The 25,224-nt window shown below is 42.3% G+C and overlaps 1 protein-coding gene across 1 annotated transcript in view; it reads left to right on the top strand.

The window, feature by feature from the left end:
* cntnap2a (contactin associated protein 2a) overlaps window positions 1–25,224 on the top strand; it is a 462,042-nt gene that overhangs the window by 185,805 nt on the left and 251,013 nt on the right. Inside the window, exon 3 of the mRNA XM_049564641.1 lies at window positions 18,901–19,094. Within this exon, the coding sequence (XP_049420598.1) occupies window positions 18,901–19,094 (194 nt within the window). The remainder of the gene's footprint in view (window positions 1–18,900; window positions 19,095–25,224) is intronic.

Genomic DNA, 25,224 nt, shown 5'->3' with positions numbered 1-25,224 from the left:
ATCGCACATTTTTACTTTGGACTAGGGGTGTGTACAAGAAGTCGAGTAGGGGATTAAACATCGCTACTATCACCGGTCCAGAAATACGTGTTGGTCAAACTTCTTATTAAAACTATTATTTAATTGCTGTGCACATTTAAAAAACATAACGACATAATTTGCACCTAATAGATTGATTAGGTTCATTTTGTCTTCTTTTTAGAATTGTTCAATATTTTCTTATCTTCTTATATTGGAGTCACAGTCGAAACTGCCAGGCAGGTAAAAGAAACATCTCCTACACTTTTTTGTCTGAAGATTAGAAAATATTGAACAATAATTTGCACCTAGCTACAGGTTGCTTCATAAAAAAAATCAAAAACATATTTTAGCTGATGGATAAAGGTAACAGTGTCGAAACTTACATTTAAACGCTAGTGATATTAGTTGTTAGTAACATCCCTACTTTGGACCTGTCAGTTGCAAGTCAGGATATGTTACTAAGTAAGTACTTTAAAATCTGTCAAATGATCAAAACTACAGTATGACACATGAAACAATAAACACAACTTGTCATTAAGCAAAAAAGACTGCTTAAGTGAATTTCCTCACTGCAGTCCAAAACACCTTATGGATAAAACTTTGACATACCCACAATATTTTTTGCGGCTCTAGTAAGTTCTACCTGCTGTACATACTGACATAGTTCGGCATATCAAACTTGTATGGGCTCCGAGGAAATTACCTGACTTTGTTTCATTCATACCAACTCCCACTTATTTCTATGAATAGTTTTGTCTGAACTAGTTATATGAATTTAGCACATTTGTATATGGCAGATCTGCCCGTGTGTATATGGAGTCATATTCAAGAAAATTTAAAAAAAGAAAGACATTTTCCAAACCCTGCTCACTTCTCAGACAGAATTACAGGATTCATTACCCAGACTTAATGACTTGTTTAGGTAGCTAACCTCCAAAATCTAAAAATAAAATACAATCCATAGACATTGCACTGTTTCCGTACTGTTGAGCAGTGAATAATTTTACAGCCAAAAAGAAACTCTCTCTTTCTGCTCTCTCTCCCTCTTTCACTACCTGTCAATTTTGGCTGGTAATTAGGAGCCCAACATGTTCTAGTTAGACCTCGTTCTCAGACTTCTCCAAATGTCACTGATCCGAGACAGATAACATGAATGTCAGGACCACCACTGTGATAAACTCTATCTGATGTTCACGTAAGTGTCCCAAAATGGATACATACTGAGACACGTGTCAAAGTAGCAGGGGGAATGAGAGGACGTGGCATAAAGTTTCATCTCATCCTCTATACCTTGGTGTCCTTTAGAGAATGACAGTGTTCGGATGATGAGGTCATCACCTCGTTAGCATACAGCACATGACCAGAGTGGAATATGAAATTAGAGAAGTTTTGCAGGAAGAGACGACAAGGAGGTTTCTTCCTGAGACACAGTTCTCCACGAGGACTAGAAATGTGTCATAACAGCGACCCATCAATATAAGACAGAAACACAGACATACTGGAGCACAAATCACACACAATCACATATAAATATACACATTCAAACATACACATACCGCACATGTTAAGGGTGACATCATTTGCAGACACACAGCACACCCTGACGTAGAGACCAAGTGCACAGCCATGTATGACAAATAAACACATTCACAGAGACACTCTAAGTCCTCACATGAAACACACATACTCTCACTTGCATTGACGTAAATAGGATTGAACCCCACACTTGCACACTTCTGAATGAAAACAAAAGCAGCAACATACACATATACATTAAAAAAAAACCCACAAGCATCACAAACTCATGCCCACACAGTCATACCATAAGGAGAGGTCCCTGTCCAAGCAGCTCCGTTTGGCAGCCAAATGTGCCGTCAGTGGCATGAGTGTGTGCTGATAAGCCAATCTACTCCAATCTCCCACTGCTCTGAAACAGGAGAGGCACAAAATCAATGGGACACACCACTCATATTAAGCTTGTGTTGTGAACGCTGACAGCTATTAGAGTTTTAGGCTATAAGCGTGCGTGTGTCCGGGTGTGTGCGTCTCTATGTATGTCCATTCCACGGTGCACGTTCCTGTCTGTGTATGTGGGCATGATAGAGAGAGAGAGGTAAAATGATGCCATAATGATTTTCCAGCAGGCAGCTGTCGGGTGTGTGCCAGGCAGTCACCAGGCCCCTGGTCCCAACCCTGCTTGTTCATGTGACTGCTGTCACACACACACACTGTGCTCTCCATCCATGTATGTACGCTGGCCAACTAGGGCAGACATGCTACAGCGGCCCAAAACATTTCCATTAGGAGAAAAGTGCTGCAGCTTCAGAAGCAATGCCAATTCAAAAACACATATAACAATCCCAAACAAATACAGCAATTAAAAAAAACATAATGCAAAATCAAAAAAACACACACAAAAATCCCCAAAACAAATGTAAGAGAAAAATGCTACACATCCAGTCAACACAATGGCAGTCCTCCAGGCCTCTAAGGGGAGCTATGTAAATATGTTGCTCTTTCATGATATTGTAAAAGACTAACGCCAAATGTAAAAAAGAATACAGACCTTTTTATGTCACGTCTTTACTCCACTTATCTTCTTGCATCAAAAACAAAAACACTCTCTTGTCTCATGTCTCTATTGGTTTGAAAATTAAACTGTTCCACTTAGGGCTGTCCTCAAAGAGCTGGAGATCCTCTGTACCTGCTTCTAATGGCCGAAAGCTGATATGATAAGTGGTTGATGATAATTTGATATTTTTGTATTTTAAAATAAAGTGTATAACCTGTAGTTTATGTACACCTGAGGGTAAGAAAGGCTGAGATGTAGTTCAGACTCTTCATACCTGCCAACATTTGGCTGTCAAAAAGAGGGAGGTTTTCAGGGGTATTGTCAAATGGCCGACCCTCAACGCCCCTGCCCCCATATAATCCTACACTACAGATATACATAATAATTACAACGATGTGAGAGTAAAATGACTTTTAATCAGTATTACATTTATAGTTAACGGTAAGACAGAGGGAGATGATGAAGCCCAGTGTTACTGTGTAATTCTCTGGTGTATCAGTAAAGTGTATAAACTACACTGCAGAGTGGAGTCTCTACTAACAGAGAGTTGAGCCTTTTAAAAGCTTGGTGTTGGATATCAGTCGCTGCTGCTAATGAGGACACATTCACACTGGCGCTATTTGGCTTTAAATCAACCCTGGTCTGCTTCCACAGATAGTGCGGTTTGTTTGGAGTGGTGCGAACACTCATTCGAACTCTGGTACCGACCAAACGAGCGAACCCTGGTCCGCTTGAAAACTGGGGGTCTCGATTCACTTGCAAGTGAACTCTGGTGCGGTTCACCTACAGTGGGAAATGCAAACAGACTATCCAGCAAACCAAATAGAGGAAGTGAACCAAAGAGAGGAAGAGACATAGAGCACATTGCATTTTGGGTAGAAAAAAACAAAGCCAATGGGGCGAACTGGGAGAAGCAGAGGTAAAAAAAAAAAGTTGGAAAATGTCTCGTAGGCAGACATGGAAAAGTGAGGAGGTGCAGGCGCTTACCCAAAGACTGCATAAATTTGGTGTTGCTCCATTGTGTTTGTGGTGACCAAGCTGGCTGAAGGGGATGGATTTCCTTTTTCGGTCCTGGCCAATCAATGAGCTGGGTTTTCTTCTTCCTCATGCTTTTTTTTCCTCCTGGTCAGTGGTCGTTTCGGGCAATACCTCCCCAAAACAAGCAGCTGTTATAACTGCATGACGTTGTCCAGGCGGTTTGGTCTGCTTTAAAAAGTGCAGTGTGAAAGTGAACCGAACCAAATGAAGGTGTGAAATTTTTCGGCATTCCCCGCCAGATCGAACCGAGTCCCCCGGACTATCCTGGTGTGAATACGCCCTTAGTTTGTGCTAACACTCCAGAGGAGGCCCTTGAGCACTCTGTCTAACCTGTTTACAGCTGCAGGAAGTGTGCTGATCTGGTGGGGCAGTCAGAGGTCAGACCCTTGGCGCAATCCTTTTGTCTTCCTCCAGAACTGACGTCCACACAGCAACATGTTTTGCCCTCTAGACAGTGTGCTGCAGTTATTGTTCTTCTTCTTCTGTGTTAATTGGCAGCTGGCAAACCAAGTTTAAAGGTACATGTTGATGCTGCCCTTGTTAAGTCAGTGAAAGCAGTCTGGCTTGGTATTATTGGCACTATTTATTCACTATAATTTTAATTATTGGAACAATGCATAATTATAAAAATGTCCCATTATCAGCCGGTAATTTGTCGGCCCAATAAATAACGTGCATCCCTAGTTGACTGGATACTCAGAGTTTTTCTGTTGCATTTGTTTTGGGCTTTGTGTGTTTTTGACTTTGAATTGTGTCTGTATTTGCAGCGCTTTTGCATCATTTCTATATTCTTCATTTTTGAAGCTGCATCACCTTTCTCCTAAAAAAATGTTTTGGGCTATTGTCGTGTGTTTGCTTTGTTGTCATCCACCGTATTTATGTGTGTGTAAATGTCAGCATGTGTGTTTGATATGGGTAGCAATACGTGTTTTATTAGAGTATATTGGTGTCTGTGTGTGCAGATGCCAAAACAGGAATACGCTTGTGATTTTTGCATGTGTTTATTTGGAAGATGGAGCTTACTAAATGCTCTGTTGGCTCTTGAAACCTAAACACATTCTTTACCAACAGACTCATCATCATAATGCTAAATGCCTTTTTGTCACAATTACTCACAAGCTGCTCCTCTGTGCTACATTTTATGTATAAATTTACATCATGACATCTTATTTAAGACCAGCTCAGTTAGATTGTCAGTTTCTGTGGTGCATTATTACATTGGCTGTATTATTATCATTGTCATAGAATAAATCAAACATGGACAGTTTCTGCCTCTGGGTTTTGAAGATAGAATAGACTGATTAAGACTCTGACACTTTATTTGTTGCTGTGCCCCTTCTCCACTCATTCTCTCTTTTAGCCTCCCTCTCTACATCTGTTATATCTACTTCTTGCCATCCTTCTCGATCTCCCATTTTTTCCCCTGACTTGTCCTCCATTTCTTCTTTTCTTTTTCATTCACCTCCCTCCATCCACCTGTTCTTTTTCCGTCTTCTTCATCTCTTCTCTCCACTTACGTTTAATCATTCCTTCACGCCACTGTGACCCCTGCTCATCCTTCTCTCTCTCTCCCTATGTCTCTCCTGGTACCAACTCTCACCATCACTCCTCTTCCTCTACTCTCCCTCAAATGTACATTCTCCCACCCCCTCACTGTCTCTCCTTATCCTCAGTGCTGGTTCATGCCTGAGACCCTGCACATCTCAAGAGTGTCAGACAGAGGGAAAGGTGGGCCCACTCCCTTGCAGCCAAAACCCTTTGGTCTATTTGCACAGAGAGGGGGAGGAAGAAGGAGATAGAGAAAGAGAGACAGTGGGAGAAGAGATGACACCTAATGATATGTAGAGAAGGATCTTCAACTCAAAGTTTCTCAACCACGTATGATCATTAGGTGTGAAAATGGGTCACGGAGCAGTTTTTTAACATTGATGTTAACATTTGATATCATTTCTAAGCAATTTTGAAATGTCATTTGTAATACTGTAGTTAATTCTGAGCTCTGTCATGTTCTAAAATAGTACTCCAGCAATTCAGGCCCTGTCTACACATATTCAGATATATTAAATTTTGGAAAACATACATTTTAATTTCCTTCCATTTTAAAAAATAAGTCTGTCCACACAACCTTAGTTTAAGAAGATATCTACTAGAACCCAAAAACGATCCCAAACTCTTGCCGGTGTTAGCTGTCTCGTCACAAAGGTAGTAAAGAGTACTGACTAACATTACATTTTCCAAAACACCTGCGCAAGAACTCATCACTGTTGATCCCTGTTTGATATAAGGATGAAGAAGGTCACTCACATATACAAGACATGCTCTGGGCATACTAAGGTTTTCCTTTCATTCCCCACTGACATCAATCCCACTCTGGAAATTGTCCAGCCATCTGCTGGGGCCTGATCCAAAACCATTGATTCTGGTGGTACTTAAAATCAGAGATGTTGTGGTGAAGTAAAAACCTTGGGCGCAGCAGATGCATCTGTTTGTCTGTGAAGTGCTGCAGCAATGCTAGGTTTAACTGTTTAGTAGTCATAAGACCAAGAAGTGCTAACAAATGCTACCAAACAAGTAGTCTTAAATTGTTGTTTTTTTCTAGAATAGGTGTATTACAAAGAGCAGTAATGAGCACTGAGGAGATAACAAGATCATTTCTCCACACAGATAAACAGTAACCAGAGTTTTGAGAAATCTGCACCATACAAGGCATTTTAAAATCTCAGTTTAAGGGTGCTTTGAGACCTAGAGTTGTCTTGCTTTAATCTGAATCAAGGACTACTTTTGTTACAAAGTTGTATAATTGCCGAGAGTTGGTTCGTGTTCTCACGGCAGCATTTACAAGCGGACCAGATCAAATGCCTTGCGCGAGAAAGCTGCTCTTGATTGGTCAGAATTTCCATGCGGGAAAAATCCAGGAAGTAAAGAAAACATTGAAGAAGAGTACACTTGCAAGATAAATGTGACACTTTCTAATGTCACAATGGAGGGACAACTACGCAGGTTGATTTTAGCGCTGCTCATCGTGGACTATATTGCTGTCATTGTTCATTTTAGTCAAACCATACAGTTTGAAAACGAGACGCAACTCCAACTAGAAAACAATGTTTTGATGCACTGGATGTGCTGGATGTGCATATTAAGGCAGTACAGGAGGAGGTGCACATTAATAATCCTCCAGGACTGTAACATGCTCATGTTTAACCCAAACAATGTGTCATGTGACTGTGGTTCATTTGGATCGAGGTCAGAACACGTTCTCACCACAAACAAACCGCACCAGAGTTCGTTCGTAACCAGACTGAGACCACCTCTTCAAGAAAGTCTCATGTGATTACTATCTTCACACCTGCCCAAAAGAACCACATTTGGTGGGCAAACAACCTTGAGTTCAATAAATCCAAACCAAATAGGGCAGGTGTGAAAGCACCCTAAGGGACCTAAAACTCCATTTGTGTGTGGATGAGACCAAAATTTAGTGGAAAATATCAGTTTTTAAAAATATGTGTATACATGTAGACAGGGCCTCAGTATGACCTTAATGAAGCTGAGGGACTTGAAAGACAGCTTGACAAAACAATGTCCAAAATGTGTGCTGCAGAGGCAAGTATATCTTACTTTAAACCCCAAGCATGCATCAAGTTCCAAAAACCCTGAATCCTACACTTCCCATGATGCAACTCAATAGCATATTTTCTTAGACGTTCCATGACAGGTAAACGCCATGTCTTCTCAGTTGAAAAGCAGGTTTTCTGTTTAAAATTTGTATTGTCCAAGCTCAACCTGTGATGCCTCAAGTGAAGTCAGTCATTTTCATAGAAGTGTCAAAGCTCCTCCAGAACCACAGAGGACATTATGCAACTGCTTTCGTAGGGTGAGTAATACTTCCTGTGACTAGTAAATTGACTTTGACAGGTTTAAGTGGTGGAATGCCACTCCAAGAACAGATTGTAACAATATGCCACGCTCAAATTGACATGACACTTTTACAGCTCTTTCTCTGCTCGGACCATGGAGATCTTTGAACCTAAAAGCAGGGCCATGCAGCAGAAAACGTTTATAAGAAACTGCTTTTACTTTTAACTAAAGAGTGATGAGCTCCATATAGCCCTTCAACAGTGAATTAACAACCATTTGAGCTGTGATCTGCACCTCACACAAGGATGTGTTCAGTGCTGCAAGCTAAAGACAGCTGCCTGGTGCATGCAGGTTAAAATAGAGTGGGCATGGAGAAGGTGAAGATAAAATAGAGAGGAGGGGTGTGAAGATTAAGAGACAGAAGGCAAGGGAACAATGGAAAATATGGAGAGTGTGAAAGACAGGTTCTTGGAAGAATGAAAACAGACTTGTGTGGACAAAGGAAGCAATGTTAAAGCGATGGGCAATGAGCCGTGTGTGAAATTTGGTGTCCGTTTTTACCGTGCTACCTCAGGTGTCAAGTCTTGTGTAATCACAAAAAAAAGTATCAATCAAATTTCCTCGTGGGAGCATCTAATTATCTCCGCCACCATGGAAACTGCACCTGATAATGGTTTATTTTGACGTAGCCTTCATTCACACAAAAAACTTGTCACAAAGTGATTTAGGCTTCGGACAGAGACAAGCACACAGGAGAACAATGAATACCTTTTTGGATGTGAACAAAACAAGAAAGGAATGGGAACGTTGTGTATGTGTGTGTGTGTGAATATCCCCGCTGGCATGTGTGCATGAGAGCATGCATGCCCACGTTGCTGCGCAGTGCAGACATGGCCGAGCATGAGATTGGACCGCTAATCACAAACACCTGGCCACTGATCTTTATATTCCATTTTCTTTTCTCCTCCTCTCTCCCTCTGTCTCTCTTCATCCCTCTCTCTCTGTGTTTTTCTCTCTCCTCTGCTCTGTGTGGTCTCTCTCTGCCCTCCATCACATCCTTGTCTCCCCTTTCTTCCTCTCCATCTCATTTTCCCTCCATACACTTTCTATTTTCTACAGTAATATTCTCAGTCCCACACTCCATTTTCTCAGCCTGTTCCTTCTTTCTTTGCAGACCTCATTATCTATTTTTTTCTTCACTCACATTCCACACTTTTTTAAAGTTTGTCCAAAGTTTGAAAAAGCTGCACCGTATCCCTCCTTATTCAAACTAAAAAACGCCACTGTATTACAGTGCAACTGTGCTCTGACTTGCTGCACAATTAACCAGATTCCCCCTCCTTTTTTCACGCATTGCTTTTCACTCTCTGTCATCTGGCAAAGTTGTTTGATGTCTCTAGTCGTTGCAGTCATCCATCGATAATGGCGGTCCGCTCCTAATTAAATTACTCTGTCTTCATCCGCTCCCTTTGCTCCATGACAGAAAGATGAAGTACTAGCAGAGGGCTAACCAGCTGTTTTCTCTCTGCTCCCTTTTTCCGGCGGCCTAGCATCTTAATTAATTAAGATGTTATAGTTTCTGTGAATGTGGTTGTTATGAAAAGCGGCAACTTTGATAAACATACTCTCGCATGTTCTCTCGGGTGCTGGAACCTACAAAAATGAGGCAGCATACAGAGCCCTGCAAGTGTTTAAATCCGCATGCGCAGCAACAAATTCTGTTATGTGTACGCTCCCACCCACACACTCTCCCACACTGACAGTAAGACAGAGAAAAGATGTTCCCTTGTTTGATGCTCTGCTTTGCCGTCACTTATGTTTGTGTGTCATGCCTGTCACCAGCTGCTCGTCACTCGTCCAAAATCACGCTGTGTCTCCATTACTCACTCTCAGAACTCAGGTCTTTTCCCCCTGTGTTTCAAAAATCTTTATCTTCTTTTTTGTACGCTCTCGCACACTTTCACTCGTTCAGTTTGTCTTTTGTTCCCGCTGTTGCTCTAATGTTCACATGCTCTTTCCGCTTTTCTCCACCATTCACTCTTTCCTCTCATCTGACTCATTTTCTACCATCAGTACTCTAAAAGCCATTTACCCAGCCAGAGAGTTGAATTAAAACCCCTATTTTCCATTTCCCTGCTGGGCTGTAAAAGTTAAAATCATCTTTGTCATCGTCACACATACACACACACACAGATCTTCACACTCCCGTTCACATTTTAACTGTCTCTGGCTCATACATACATACTACACTCTATGTGTGTTTCCATGTTCACTCCCCAGTAGTGATAAACAACCCTGTGACCTGTCCAGTTAAGTGAGCTCTGATCATGTGTATCTAAAAAGATAAAACAACAGGAGGGAGTCAAGTTGACAGCCTAACAAGAGACGGACAGAGGAGAGAAAAGACGGCTGAGACAGTGGAACACTGTGTGATTCAAGTTCAAAGCAACCAAAGGGAGCGTTCATACCTTTGCTTGTGGTCTGGTCTAATAACTCATAGCCTAAGGTTTCTTGAACAGTGAGCACTGAGATGTGTGAGAAGTGATACAAGAAAAATATCCACACAGATTGCATTTGTTGACAGTTTCAAAAGGTGGCCATTTTTGGCAATGGTTCCCAGAGGGGACCTCCTGCTTTGATTTTCTCTCCATTATGTTTCCCTACCTTTCCTTAGTCAGCACGTTGCTGTTGGTACATCGATCTATACCCCCCTCATTGCCAGGATGATTTTTTAGTGCCTTTTACTGGATGTTCATTGTTATTGGTTTTGGTGAAAAATAGGCAATAACAAGATTTTTGTGGTCACTTTGTTTGCAGCTCTGACAAACTGCTTTAATGTCACAGAAAAACTGAACAGTTGATAAAAACCTCTCTCTCTGTGCATGTATATACACAACTACATTTATTTGCTTGTGTGTGAGAGTGTCTGTGGGCATAGTCAGCACTGATATCAGTACGATTCCACTGTAACGCACGCTCCGACTGTGCTACCACTGCTGGGTTATCTGTGTCATCACAGATAGCTCAAACCTTGTTTTGCAAGCTTGGAGAAACTCCAACCATGTTTTTCGGCCTCAGTTGGCTCCTTTTATCTCAGAAGGAGCCTCTCTGTGTGAATTCCAATTGGCCAGTTGTGACCTGTGAAGGGCACCACACAGCGACATTTTCACCAGGGCAGCTTTCAGGTAGCAGATTAATCTGATTTCTAACATGCTGCTTGTTAAAAATGCCAGCGCCAGTGTTGCCATAAGAACTGGTCCCAGTTCAAGTGCATTAGGAGGATGTATTAAAGAGTAGCCTTATGGGATGGAGGTGTTCCCCACAGACAGATTTTAAGCCATTGCAGAATGGGCTGATAAATTGCAAAGGCATATCATCAATACCTGTGAATTTCCCCAGTGTGAAAAAAATCTGATTGGATTTTCTTCCTTTTCTATGTTCATTAAAGGATGTTCGATCTGTCTGACAGGGGCTATTATTAATGTTATGATTAATTAATGTTATTTCGTATTCATCCATTAATTGTTTAGTTAAAAAAAATCCAATGCTCATGAGTACATCCCAGAAAAAGAGTCGCCTCATCAACTTGCTTTTGCCGACCAACAGTCCAAAAACTTTTGAAAAAGCTTTTAATTTACAATTACAAAATAAGGGAAAGCTCTAAATACTTAGGCTCGGGACATTCAGCAAGTGAATATTTGGTATTTTCTGCTGATTATGGACTGAAACGGATTATCATAAATGTTGCAGATTGGTCAATGATCCTATGCAGCTTTCAATACCATTGGATTTTGGTAGCCCGTTCTCATTCCCAGGACATCAAATAACAACTTAATCAGTGGTCTTATACCCCTTTTCGACAGCCATGTGCTGGCTTGGCTTGGTTTGGTTTGGTTTGGTTTGGGCCATCAGCCCAGCGCAGCAGGGATTTGCATTTCCATTACAACAGTGGTACTCACTTGAAGGTGTGCCTTCAACTGCTGACAGCTTGTCTTGGGTGATGACATTTAAAAGCAGCAGGCTGATCCACAGTCTCCACAACAGGGCAGGGAAAAGAAGTTTACCTGTTGGAGGTGAGCTGTTTGCAGAGGTGCAGTAAGAGCCTGTTGAAGCTCTTCAACGAACATCTCACTGTGGCTGTTTCTGCTTTCACTTTCCTCCCTGCTGTATTATTAGACCTGACTTTACTGAAGACAAGCTGCTAACGAAGTTCCACTAATTTACAAAGAAACACTTTTTTTCTCTTTAGATTATTCACAATAAAAATCACATCGAAGTTTCACACAACTTCCTATATGGCTGATAGCGAACATGAAACGGTAAAATAAAGCAAATATCTAGAGTAAAAACAGGATGCAGGAGAGAAACTAAACTCCAAACCACAGAAATTCAGTCAGAAGCTACAAATACACTGAGAGCTGAACACACAAAGAGTTTTAAAAATGTGTAGAGTCTGGCAACACAAATGCTTGTTTGAGGGGGAGAAGCGGGGCTGTCGGGGGTTGGCTGCAGTTGGCAAGACATCACCACTGCCCGCTTGAGGACCTACTCTGGAGAAGGTCCATCTCTGGTGCAGCTTGGTCTGGCATGATGGGTCTAAACTGATAATGTAAATGCATAAGTGACTGTGAGAAAGGCCGATTGGTCAGCATCAGATTCAAAGCACAAGACCCCCTTTAGCGTCTGTATGAGACGCACAGGGCTTTCAGTTAAGTCCAATGTAAACCCATCCACAGCAATGTTGTAGTGTAAAGAGCGAGAAAGTCTGCGAAGTGTGGGAGGGAATGTTGTTGGATGGGTCAAACATACACAGGACTTTTCATCCAGGAGACTGTGGTCTGTGTCCCCTGTGAAACCAAACGTTAACGTGTTTTCTTTATTTTCACTATATAATGTAGTTGCCATCATGTGACATTTGCATCACTTGACAGACTAGAAGTTACATAACATGCAGTTATTTTAACCCAAACGTTGATCTTTTTTCTAAACCTAACCAAGTAGTTTTGTTGCCTAAACCTCAAGTAGCTTTGATGACGAAACCTACATTTTCTCTGAACATGAAAGTTTAATTTGAAAAGGCACTATGTATGTAACCAGCAGTGATAGACGCTTTCTCTGATTATCCAAAACCAATGCTAGAGATCAAGCAGTCATGGATCATGAGTTGGGGTCGAGAACGTATTGGATTCGGAAGAACTGCATACAAATTGTGTTTCATCACTTCACTTCATGCAACAATGTAGACTTGAAATGTTTAAAAAACACACACACACGCGTACAAAATGGTGCTCGAAGTGCCTATTATCCAGAAAGTAACCTGGTGTCAGCAGCGCTTTCAAGACTTTTATCAGCTTCAATGGAGAAAAATCTATCCGGCATGCTCCTCTAGTTTCAGCCTGTTTTTGCTGTCAATGCTTTTTCTCTCCGTCCTCCTCTTGGATTGTAGTTATTCTCCAGCCTTTGTCCTGAGCTCTATCTCCTGATCTTCTTCTCTGTTACTTGCCTTCCTCCTTTTCTTCGTCTCTTCCTCAAAGGTGGTTTCTCTGACCTTCTCTGCTCCCCTGTTCGCTCCCCTATCCTCCTCCTGTTCCTCCTCTCCTCCCCGAACATCTGTGTGTGTGACAGGTGAGAGAACGGTGACAGTCCCCCGACACTCCTCCCCTCCCCTTTCTCCTCCCATTTTTTTCCTTTCTTTTCCCTCCGCTGATGCTCACACTCGCTCTCTAACCTTCCGTCCCTGCACCGCTAGCCTCCTCCATCTCCACTTTATTCTGTCAACCTCTTCTCGTTTCTCCCTTTTCTCCCTCCGGCTTTCACCTTTCACTGCACCTCTGTTCTTTTTTTTATATATTACTCTTCACCCCCCTCCTAACCTCTGTCAAGCTGCCCCTCCTCCCCTCTCACCTCTCATCTGTTCCTCTTTACCAGCCCTCTCCCTTCCTCTCCAATCTATGACAGCATTTGCCCATCTCACTTTTCTGGTGCCTTCATTTTTTATTTTTTTTGCTCCCCCACATCCTTTATTCTTGTCCCTTGTTCCTCTTCTGACCTCTAACGTAGAGCTCTTTAGCCCACAATTCTCGTCTATCATTGCTTTTTTTTTCAGTCCGTCTTTCCCAAATGCTTGCCATCACTTTTACGATCTTTTGAACCTTTATGTCTCTCTGGACTTTTCAATCTATCTGTCTCTCTCATTCCCATCTGTTACTTCTGGTAACCCGGTAACCCTAACATGCCTTCTCCTCCATCCGTCCCCTTCAACCCCTTTTCCCTAACCACTACCTTGTCCTTTCATTCACCCCTTTAAGCCATGTTCACACCGGCATAAGCACTTCTTCAAAAACACAGCTTCCTCATTCATTCCGCTGAGACTGCGAGGTTGGGCTCCGTCAATTAAAGGAAGAGTTGTCCGTCAAAAAAGTTGAACCTGGCTCAGCTTTTTGATGCAACTCAATGCAACATCATCCAGTATTGCACTGCGTTGGCCAATCAAATGGTGTGCATCAAACTGGACTGGATCGTATGTCATTTTCTTTGCAGCATCACATCCGAATTGTAGCAATTTGTGTAGGAGGCAATAGGGATGAAGTCTCAGATGCAGATTCACAGCCAGAACAGGAACTAATGGATGAGGAACAGGCTTACAGAAACAGACAGCAGGTTCAAACAGAGGTCTCGTAGTTAACACATTAACAAGACCAGGGCAGGAACAAGATGCAGGCAAGTACAGGTTCAGGTAAAGATGTCAACCCAGTCTTACTCCCAACTCGTCAAATATGGACATTTGGTCAGTGGCCCTTGGCATCAGATATTGATGCACAGAGGCACCTTATAGCGGCGTTATGAGATGCACCAGGCAGCAGCACTGGCATAGTTTAAAGAGCTGCAACGATTAGTCGACTAATCGATGATTAATCGACTATTAAAATAATCGGTGACTATTTTAGTAGTCGACTAATTGGTTTGAGTCATTACAAGTACTATAAAAGTACCCCAAAATACTCTTTTTGCAGCTTTTTATGTTCAAATATTGGCAGCTTTGTTGATTTGATGGTGAACTAAAACCCTTTGGCGTGAGTACGAAACTTAGACTTAGACTTACTTTATTTGTCCCAGAGGAAAATTCGTTTCCACTAATTGTACATTTACAGAGATCGATCACGGATAACGCAAGACATCAAATGACAAAATTTTGGGGTTTGGGAGAGACAGACCGACATTTTTCAACATTTTAACACATTTTTTGATAAAATGATTAGTCGACTAATCAAAGAAATAATCAACACATTAGTCGACAATGAAAATAATTGTTAGTTGCAGCCCTAAGGGCAGACAGAAGAGGAGGTGGATGGGTCAGACAAACTCTGGACTTTCACCTGGGGCACTGTTCATGTCCCGTGTGACACCAAAAGTTGTTTCTTTAGCACTGTAGTGTGCTAATATATGTAGAATGCTACGCTAGTGATGTAAGTCACATGACTTTACATTACATGAGCAATGATGTACTTATTTTAAGCCAAACCATGATGTTTTTTAAAACCTACCCATGTACTTTTGTTGCCTAAATTTCAGGAAATAAATCTTATTTATTCTTTAACACAATACATGTAACTTGTGTAGTTTACATGCCGTCCCTGATTGTCCAAAAACTGTTGCTGAAGGGGTACCTAGAGTGTCACAGTTTGATGTGTAGGGCCATTGGCCAAGCATCAGTTCTTGATGAGTCAGGACTGAGAATGTGTTGATGATTCATGTACAAAGGTTTGAAATGCTAAAGCTAACAGCAACATTCACAATCCTACAGACAGCCAGTGTTAGAGGGCAGGTATATGTACAGTGTGTGGTTCATCAGGTGTTTGAGACAGGTGTGTATGACTCAGGTGTCTGGGATTGGCAGGAAAATCTGAGGGCATCTGGTAGACGGGTGGCAAAAGGAAGTTTTGGAAAGTTGTGAAGCACTGCAGGGGTCCTGGAGGAGAAGTGTGAAGTGGCTGAGATGTAGAGCAGGCGTGCAAATGTCTGGTCATAACACATACCATATCAGCCTCTTGTATGATTTTTTTCTTTTGGACTCCAAATACCACTTTGAATGCCTGCTTACAAGGCACCAGTGGTGTGAGAGTGGTCACTGTGGCTGCAGCACTGCAGGGTAGAGATTTGAAATTCGATTCCCACCAACCAGTAATGGCCGTTTAAGTGGCCTTGAACAATGTGTGAAAATTTGCCAACTGCTTGCTTTGTGCTTCTCAGTGACCAGCAGTGGAGAATTGTATTTGCACTGTGGCAGTGTGAATGTGTGTGACTGTGAAGCAGGAGGTTGGGTGAAGAGCAGCATGCCAGGTCAGCCTGCCCTCCATGACTCCATTTGGAGGAAATACAAGACAATTTCATATTTGGTATTTGACATCAAAATGGGAATGTCAGTGGAATGTTTGAGGTGATACACAGAAACAGAGCTACACATCATAACTCTCAGATGAGCTGACGCTGAAATCTTTTAGCAGCATACTCATCTCTACAATGTACCATTATTATTGAGGAATGTGCCGTAATGACTCCATACATGGTACATATATTCTCACTTTCCTCTATTGTCCTGAACTCTATAACTTTTTTAATCTTTGCCTTCTGTTCCACGCCATTTGAACCCACCTGCAGTCTAATTCTGCGTTGATGTTGAACCCTTTGCAGTGTCAAATGGGTTCACTTTATCTCTTTCTCCAAGTTCCTCATCCTTTTCCCACTGCTCTGTTCATCCTCCCCTCTTCACTTTTGGCCTCATCTATCACCCTCTTTACCATAACTACATTTCTCCCTTTCTGTCCTTTTTTTTCATCCCATCCACATCTCATCTCTGGTCTCCCAAGTACCACAGCCATAAAATCCTCTCTCATCACTCCCTCTTCTCCTCACCTCATCCATCTCTCTTACACACCCTCGTATCCATTTTTCTGCCTCCTCCCTTCGCACGTCACCCGCTCACACACCGTCTCGTCATTCTTTCTGGCACCCCATCCTCCGATTTTGTTCATATCCTCACACTACCTTGGTCATTGTCTGCTCAGCTTGCTTTCTTAATCTTTGTTTCCTACTGTCTGTTTACTTATCACTATCACCCCGCCCCTGCCGAACCCAGTGCCTCACCCTCCATCCCCTTCCCCCTCACCCCCTTTTGATAGTGTTTTATCCCCCCAAGGGGGATGGCTTTGCTGCAACGGGTTTTTGAGGTATTGACGTTTCCACTGATACGGGCCTGGTTATCTGTCAAGGCCGGGGCTGGAGTGTAATGGCTCTGTAATTGGATAAGATATAGGATTTTTGCTGGGGGGTGGGGGGGGTGGGGGGGGGTGGGGGGTGTACATCACAGACTGCCTCACCCTCTATTTTATCATATGACTATCATCTCTCATGCCTCCTCCACTGCACTTGGTGCTCCTCTCTCACTCTCTGGTACTTCCGTGGTCTTACTATCTCCCTTTCTCTCACCTTGTCCCCGTGGTACTGTTTCCTTCTCTCCTTGTCATTTTCAAATCAGTCATTCTCCTTCACTTGTGCTTTCAGCCCGTCACTTTCTTATCTGTATTTGTGTCCTTTCGAAAAAAAATCCATCACAGAGAATCAAAGAAGACGGCCGTGACATGGCCAGTTCGTAGTCCATCCACCACCCACTCTTCCCGATAATCATTTCACAGTCGCATTCTGTCACAGGCTTGGCTGTTTGTTGCATTGATACATTTTCAGTGCTTGGTGTGTGTGTGTGTGTGTGTGTGTGTGTGTGTGTGTGTGTGTGTGTGTGCGCGCGCACACTAGTCTCTACATCTGTTTTATGCACTCCAATGCACTTTGTGTGCATTTTTCTTGTATTTCTCACACTGGTCTGACTGCTCTCACAGTCGCCCACATACCATGTTGGCATCACACCTCTGTTTTTTCCTCTTACCTTCTAATGGCAGATGGAATCAGGTCAGTGGGAACCTGTCCAGCATTTTTCTTTCTCCTGTCTAGCAGTTTCCTTTTTCTTTTGTTTCTGCAGCTTTTAACCTAAGGCTCATTTAACCTGTAAGGTCCAGGGGAGTTTAGCCCTGCCTCAGGTAAACTCCTGGAGGTGTGCAGGGTAGCAGCCTCTAGAGGATGCATGAGTATTTGTCTGGCAATGAGGCTAGAACAAGGACGCAGACTGCCACTGAGATACGATCCAAACACAGCCATCTATTCCAACAGTCGACACTGTAGCCATGGGAAAATAGCATTGAAATGCACTCATTTGATGCTTTCAGAGATAGTAATTTACTTCAAAACAGTATTTCACCTTGGTAGAATGTTTTCCAACTTGAGTGCACCTACCCTGTATCGAAGATCACAAACCTTCAACTTGGGAGCTGGGTTTTTGTATGCACTTCGGAACTATATGCAAAAAGGCAAAGAAGAGGTCATATTTCAGTTTCACTCTAAACATTTAAAGTAATTTTCAGTTTGTATTGTCCATTTTGAGACTTGTGCGGTAAAAAAGCTATTGCAAAATGCATGTTCCACCAGAGCGAAATATCACTTTAATCTGCACTCATGGATGCACATATTAAACCAGAGCTTAGCTGGAAATAAATGGAGATAATGGATAACCCTATGTAACCATCATTATGAAGTGTGGCGTATTTGTGCATGACAGTATTTGCATTTTCACTTATTTTCATGCCTAGGGAATGTCTCATTCCTGTTTTACTCTGTACTTTATGATATATAGATCTCATCAGTAACACAGCTGTAATGTTGTGCTCAGATTCTAATCGTGGCTCTTATTCTTGGCCGTTTGTATCTCTAAGCTCTAACTGAACATATTCCTAGTTTCGTGGATGATAGTGGACTCAGCAGCATTTGTAAAATGTCATATTATGTCTTGCATACCAATAATAAAAAGGAGTCCACCCTGGAATGTCATACATACTAATGCCATTCCTCAAGAAGTTGAGATGTCTGCTGGACGGTGAATAATTATATGGTTCTGAAGAACAGTACATACGCTTTTCCAGTGCCTGTCTTGGGGCAAATGTCTGGGCTGCTCTCTGCCAGACACTGACCATTAATAATAGGAAGGGTTATAGCTGTGGAGCTCCACATTGTCTTTGTAAAATGTCATTATGGCGGGACCATGCTGCCTTGGACTCAAGATCTGGTCTGCCCTGAACAGCAGCAACTCTGCATGTGCAGCAGGCAGTCTTTCTTAATAAGATATACCGAAGAAGAAGAAGAAGAAGAAGAAGAGGGGAAAAAAATGCTCCCTACTATTTGTTACAATTAATTTAATTATACCAGGGCCAAGCCAGTTTACTCCACAGACAGACAGATACTGTTAAATGGGTATTTAATGGCAACCTTTTGACTTTCCACTCATTATAAAGATGTCACTTACTCTACAGGTGCTGGTGGCTGGTCACCTCTGGACAGTGACCATTACCAATGGCTACAGGTGGACCTGGGTTCAAGGAAGCAGGTGAGCGCCATAGCAACACAGGGCCGCTACAGCAGCTCTGACTGGACAACGCGGTACCGTCTCCTCTACAGCGACACAGGGAGGAACTGGAAACCATATCATCAAGATGGCAACATTTGGGTGAGTGATCAAAAATGTGTGTGTGTGTGTGTGTGTGTGTGTGTGTGTGTGTGTGTGTGTGTGTGTGTGTGTAGATGTATATATTGTAGGAAGCTAAAAATAATAAGAGCATCAAAGACAAAGCTCTTTAGTTGTCTTGTATTTATCTTATAGCATATCCATATAGCATATCCAAAGTTATTTGCATGCACTGTAGACGCCTGCAACAATGAATGTATTAAAAGGACTCATGATGGAAGAGGAAATTGAATGACACTCCATTGTAATTACAAAATGAATACATTTTTTCTTGTCATTATCATTAAAATGTGAAGGCTTTCTTTTCACCTTCACATAACCCAGAGCAGAAAAACCTGATGTGGGAGTGCAGCATGGTGCACATAAATATTCATCAGTTAATTAGCTCAGTTTTTATCAAATGTAAAATCTCCACCACAGACCTTGTGTAAGCACCGATGCGTTCTAGATGGAAAATACAACATCAGGAAATGAGCCATTATCACTTCATTGATAGATATTGTATGGACGTGATCTCTCCGTGGCTATATTGTCTCCTGTACGTCTCTTGGTTTGAACCAACAGACCTCTGTCCCCTCATTGTTAGCGAGCACTTGAGTGGGGCATCTGACAATCCGTGATCATTAGCTAATGGGTTAATGGCCCACACTATTCACTGTTGTTGTATGGTGAAGAGCTACAGGTGATAACAGATGGGCTTTCAGCAAGAGGAGAGGAGAGGAGAAGAGAAGAATAGCCCTGTCATGAATAACAGTGATGCACAAAGCTAGTCAGCAGAAAGTAAAGCAGCGAGGATGTTTGCTTGTTTATCTCCACCGGTGGAGACAGGATATATGTATTTATATATATATTTATACCCCCCCCCCAGTCTATCAGATTCTCATCTACCAGAAGGCTGTCAGGTCTTTGTACTTTACTTTATAGGTCTGGGATTACACGCATTAATTAACATTAATATAATGTAAATGTATCAGATTTTGCGAGGAGGCTATAGGCAAGACATACAAAAGCAGAAAAAACTAAGGATCATGTTTTTGTTAGCCTAGAATAAGCCCTTTGTTTCTACATGGGAAGAGGATCCACGTCCACTGAGCCAGCCATGTCGCACCACCATGTTTCTACAGTAGCCCATAACAGACAAACTACACACTAGCACTAGAAATGGCCTTTTGTGTTTTTCTCTCTTGACATGAAGGCCACCATATGTCTATGGGTAAAGGAAGAAGTTTTCAGTTGGTTGCAATCTGCAAAGTCACCACTAGATGTCACTAAATCCAACACACTGGTCCTTTAACAAACCATACATACAGCACTTACAGTAACAGTAATATCATGCAAACCTTTAATGTTTCACCTATTGTCTGAATTCTGTATGACGGTGATGTCATTAGAAATTGAATCACATGATTTTTGTTTGTCGTAGTAGCATGTTAAAGGTGCCCAGGAGAAACAAACAAAAGTTATGTTTACACTGAGTGTAACTCACGGAATATATTGTGTGTATACTGTATATTTGCAAATCCAGTTAATTAGGTACATTACATCCTATGTGTTTACATCCATCTTTATTTGCTAGCAGTCCTCCCCTGCCTTTGCTAATGCATTTCATCATACCTTGACATGTTACCCCAACTTGTTAAATAGTGGAATAATATGAATGTGAAAACAGAGCTTATAGCGTTCAGATAAAAAAAGCTTTGAAAACAGATGTAATAAACACAAGCTGACCCTGCTGACACCTGTCTCTGAAAACTCACTACATATCATAATTAATTATTAAGTAGTGGATCTGTTAAAGGGAAGATGTGTTGTTCTAAATGCTAAAAAAATAAAATAATAATAATAATCAGTGCCAGTGTTATTAAATAGAAATGGAGCCCAATGCCACAATGACACACGCTATGGTTTAATCATGACATTAACATCCTGTAGACTGTTGCAGACTTGACAACATGAGCATCCTAAATGTGTCCCTTTGTATTTCCTGTTGGAATATTTGTTAATGCAGTAGCTGACAGGAAGTAAACAGGGAACGAAGCTGATGCTATAGCAATGGAACTGCAATGAAAAGGCCTATGGCCTAATGTTTCAACATAGGCTTTTCATTGGCGCAGCTCGTGATTGTTGATGGTATTTAAGCTTAAAGGAGGTGTACGACATTCAGAGCATATCTATGATTCAGAGTCTGAGCCGGGTGCCTGCACATGGCTCTCAACATGGAGGTGGCTGAGCAGCAGCTAGCAGTTAATGTTGCTAACAGCATGAACAGTGCTAACAACTGCAACTGTGCTGACAGCTATCATCAGCCCCTTCTACACTGCCAGATTTTCCATGAATGTTGGGCTGTTTTGCCTGCAAGCTGCGAGTGTTTAGACACACAGAGCCGGATTGACGAGTTGATCCGAGGTGCCCAATTTTCCATCTCGTAGGGTTGTCATATTGGCGGAACCCTTTTAGTTTAAACAGACTGAGGCGGCCTTCTGCAATGGGAGGGGCCGTCGATGACTTGTGGGAGGAGCTGTTGATGACGCCACGCGTGCGAGCCACTGGCGGTGGATAAGCACGAAACAGCTGATAACAGGAATTAGCGAGCAGCTAGTAGCAAGAGGGAAACGCAAACCTGACAGACACTGTAAAGATGAGCAACTGGGGAGACAAGGAATTGTGTGCCCTCCTTGCCCTCACAAACGAAGAGGCCATTAACCGTCAGATGACGGGGACGGTGAAGGATGCGCCGACTTACGAGAGAATTGCAGAAGGACTGACCAGCCGCGACTTCCCTCCCACAGCTCTGTTTACGTCACATGCTGAGCTACACATTTTGTTACTTGCTCACGCAACCCATTGCCCCGAAAAAGGCGCATTCTGTATAAACAAAAGTAGGTAGACAGCATTTTGCCACACTCCCCGATTTTGTTTTTATACTGCCAATGCTGAAAGAAGACTGACTGGGCTTTCCTGCAAATTTACACAGTTCCTGTTTAAAAAGGGCTACTGTTTAACCAGAGAGGAACTGAAGGGTGGCCTTACACTTTCATGATGATGCCAACGCTGGCAAACAAGCACAGTGCAGAGCGGCAGCAATTAGCTACCCAGTGGGATACACTTAGAGACACACTGTCAATCACAACAAAGAACAGAGAAGCTCAGATTACATCACACACAGAGGTAGCTTGGCTACATTTCTGCTTAGGACGCCATTACATCACTATAGCTTTACATAGCAAATAGTTTTATTAATGCTCTGAATGTCATAAATAGCTCCTTTAAGGAAGTGTTTCCTCTCAGTAATTTCGGACAGAGTATCTTTAAACTAATCTGTGCCTCAAATTTAATTCCTGAAACGCTGCTGTGCAATACAAGCTCTTGTACCTCTTCTGACAGGGCAAGAAAACACTGGCCACCTAATGTGTGGGCAGTGGGCAAGTCCTCAACTAATGAGGTATATAGCCTTGATAAAGATAAATGGGCACTGTCACCGTTGAGTATGAGAAGATCCCACGTGAAGAACCTTGTTCACCAGCCACAGAATTAAAAACTCTAGTTAGTGTTTGTTTTCATACTCCCGAATGAGCACAGTATTTTTATTTTTTTTTTTGCATGTGTGCATTTCTGTCTGTGGGTATAAGCTGCATTCAGCCCCAAATAGCTTCATCATTAATTTCTCTTTTAGTACTGTTAGGACCGCATGCGGTGACAAATATGGATCATTTACAGTTGAAAGTAAATTAAGCTGTTGTTTTTGTGTGCTGCATCATAATTGTTTGCCGATTATTATTTATTCAGAAGTGTTTTCCTTCTGCCATTAACCCTGATTCATTGCCTCTAATATTTCTGCAAATACTCCAAAACACATTCGTCTTGTGTGTATTTGTAACTATAGTCGACTTTTTTTTTCTGTTTTGCCTCGATGTATGACATATATATTGCTTTTTAATTTATCGCCAGTGTAATTCAAAATATTGCTTATGTAAACAAATACAGAGCCAATAATTTTAAGCTGGGCATATACCATCAATAACCCCCAGCGTGGTAACAAGCAAAGCTGGAGCCATTTATTTCTCTCTGTCTTACTTAGAAGAGGCTTTGGGATTGCAGCAATCTACATGAGAGCGCACACACACGTGCATGCACACATACTCTACACTTACTAAAGCTAAATATCTTTTTGGTGAATGTGTGTGTGTGTGTGTGTGTGTGTGTGTGTGTGTGTGTGTGTGTGTTTGCGTGTAAGTGGTGATAACATTGGAGCTATCAGTGCTATTGATCAAAGGGACGGGTTGGGATGGTAGGGCGCTTAAGTCAACCTAATGTTTCACCCACACACACACACACACACACACACACACACACACACACACACACACACACGTACACACTGCTACCATCAGGGCCTGTTGCAGCCCATTCAATCACATTCGGCTCAATCCCATTCACCACTCGATGAGGTTCACACAGCGATCCCCAGAGAGAAAACCACCTGTCCTTCAGTCTTATGCATGGAGGTTCTATTCAGGAACATTTTGCCACGAATCATCGCCTGCCGTTACTCCACGCTGATGACTTAACTCTTACACTGCCAAACTGAGAGGACAAGTTTCAGTCAAAGCAGCAGTGTTGATGCTAGCTTAAGTGTTGTGACTGTGATTGACTGGGGAGTGGGGTTTGAATTATGGGGACGGGAGTAAAAACAGCAGGTCAAGGTAAAAACAAGAGGCAGTGGTGGTTGAAATAGCTAAGTATCCTTCTTAAATATAATCATAAACATTACATTTTCCATATTCCTGCCTGGAAATATCTTGTAAAATATTTTCAGACACCCCCTAAGTGGACTTCAGAATTTATTAAGCTTGAGGTTAGCTGAAGTCTCTTCCTCTGCCTTACTCCAATCATTGCAGTGGCTCGTTCTCATTAAAGTCTATGCTCACATGTGTCACTCAAGCAATGAAGTGCAAGCTTATTGAAGTAGCTATCTATTGCATCGTGTTCTCATCCCAACTCGTCAAATATTTCTGCTTTGTCAGTGACATTCATGTCTACATATGACACGCTAGATATCCTCCTGCATTTGTTGATGATGTTTGAGGACAGCGTGTCAATTTGTCTGCTGAATACATTGTGTCTCTAAATAAACTTCTGCTTTCACAGGAAATGTACAGTTACATAGAGTCTTTTTCAAAATAAACTTAAAACATCAATAAAACACCTCATATTTATGTATTTTTTCTTTGTGCAACACAAGCATGTGGTTAGGTTTAAAAAATACATCATGGTTTGGCTCTACATTCACACAGGAAGCAAACACCAGACTCCTGGGTAAAAGTCCAAGTTCCCACCCAACCTATAAGGACTTTCCAGTTCCTTATATTATGTTCCGGCAGTGTTTCAAACTGATGCTGCCCAGTGGCGCATCATACAGCTTAGGGATGGGTCACGATTTTCGAATTTCGAAAAGTCATTTTATTTTTGAAAAATCGATTTTTTTAATGAGACTATTACTATTTGCCGTCTTATTTCCCCCCTTTATTTGACATGCAATTCAGCTCCTAACCGCACAAGGGCAGTATAGGATTGCTACAGCGGTGTGAGATGGGCTAGATGGGGGGGTTATTCGATTATTCGAAAAATTATCGAATAGTGTTTTTGCTTGTGCTCCCCATCCCTAATACAGCCACAAGGTGCTGTCCGGCCACATTTTCAACTGGCGCTGCTTGTCTGCGTGTCATACTGCCACAACAGGCACCGTCCAGCCCACTGGAGGCGTATCATACCACTGCTACCGACTGCCTTACCCCTAAATTCCACCAGATGCGTGTGGGTTGCGTCTGCGCTCTAGAACGGCAGCGGAGCCGATACGTTACAATTCTAGTCAATGAGTGTGCTTCCACTGGCTGCGGCTGTGTTGCGTTCCGGCTCCGTCACAGCTGCAGTGCTCCGGAGCCCTCTGCAACAGATACGCAGGACTTCTACTTTTGCCGGACGCCGGAGCACAACACAGCAATTCAGCAAAGAGCAGATCATGCGGGGCAGGAAGTCAGTGTTCACGGCGGATCATATTTCCCTGCACTACACCTTGAAAATGTCATAATGGGTGGAGGCAGGCCTGAAGTCA

Source organism: Epinephelus fuscoguttatus, linkage group LG21 (genome assembly GCF_011397635.1).
Source record: "Epinephelus fuscoguttatus linkage group LG21, E.fuscoguttatus.final_Chr_v1".
In the NCBI taxonomy this organism is placed as follows: Eukaryota; Metazoa; Chordata; class Actinopteri; order Perciformes; family Serranidae; genus Epinephelus; species Epinephelus fuscoguttatus.
The sequence above is the reverse complement of the archived record's forward strand: the minus strand, read 5'-3'. Positions and strand labels throughout refer to the sequence as shown.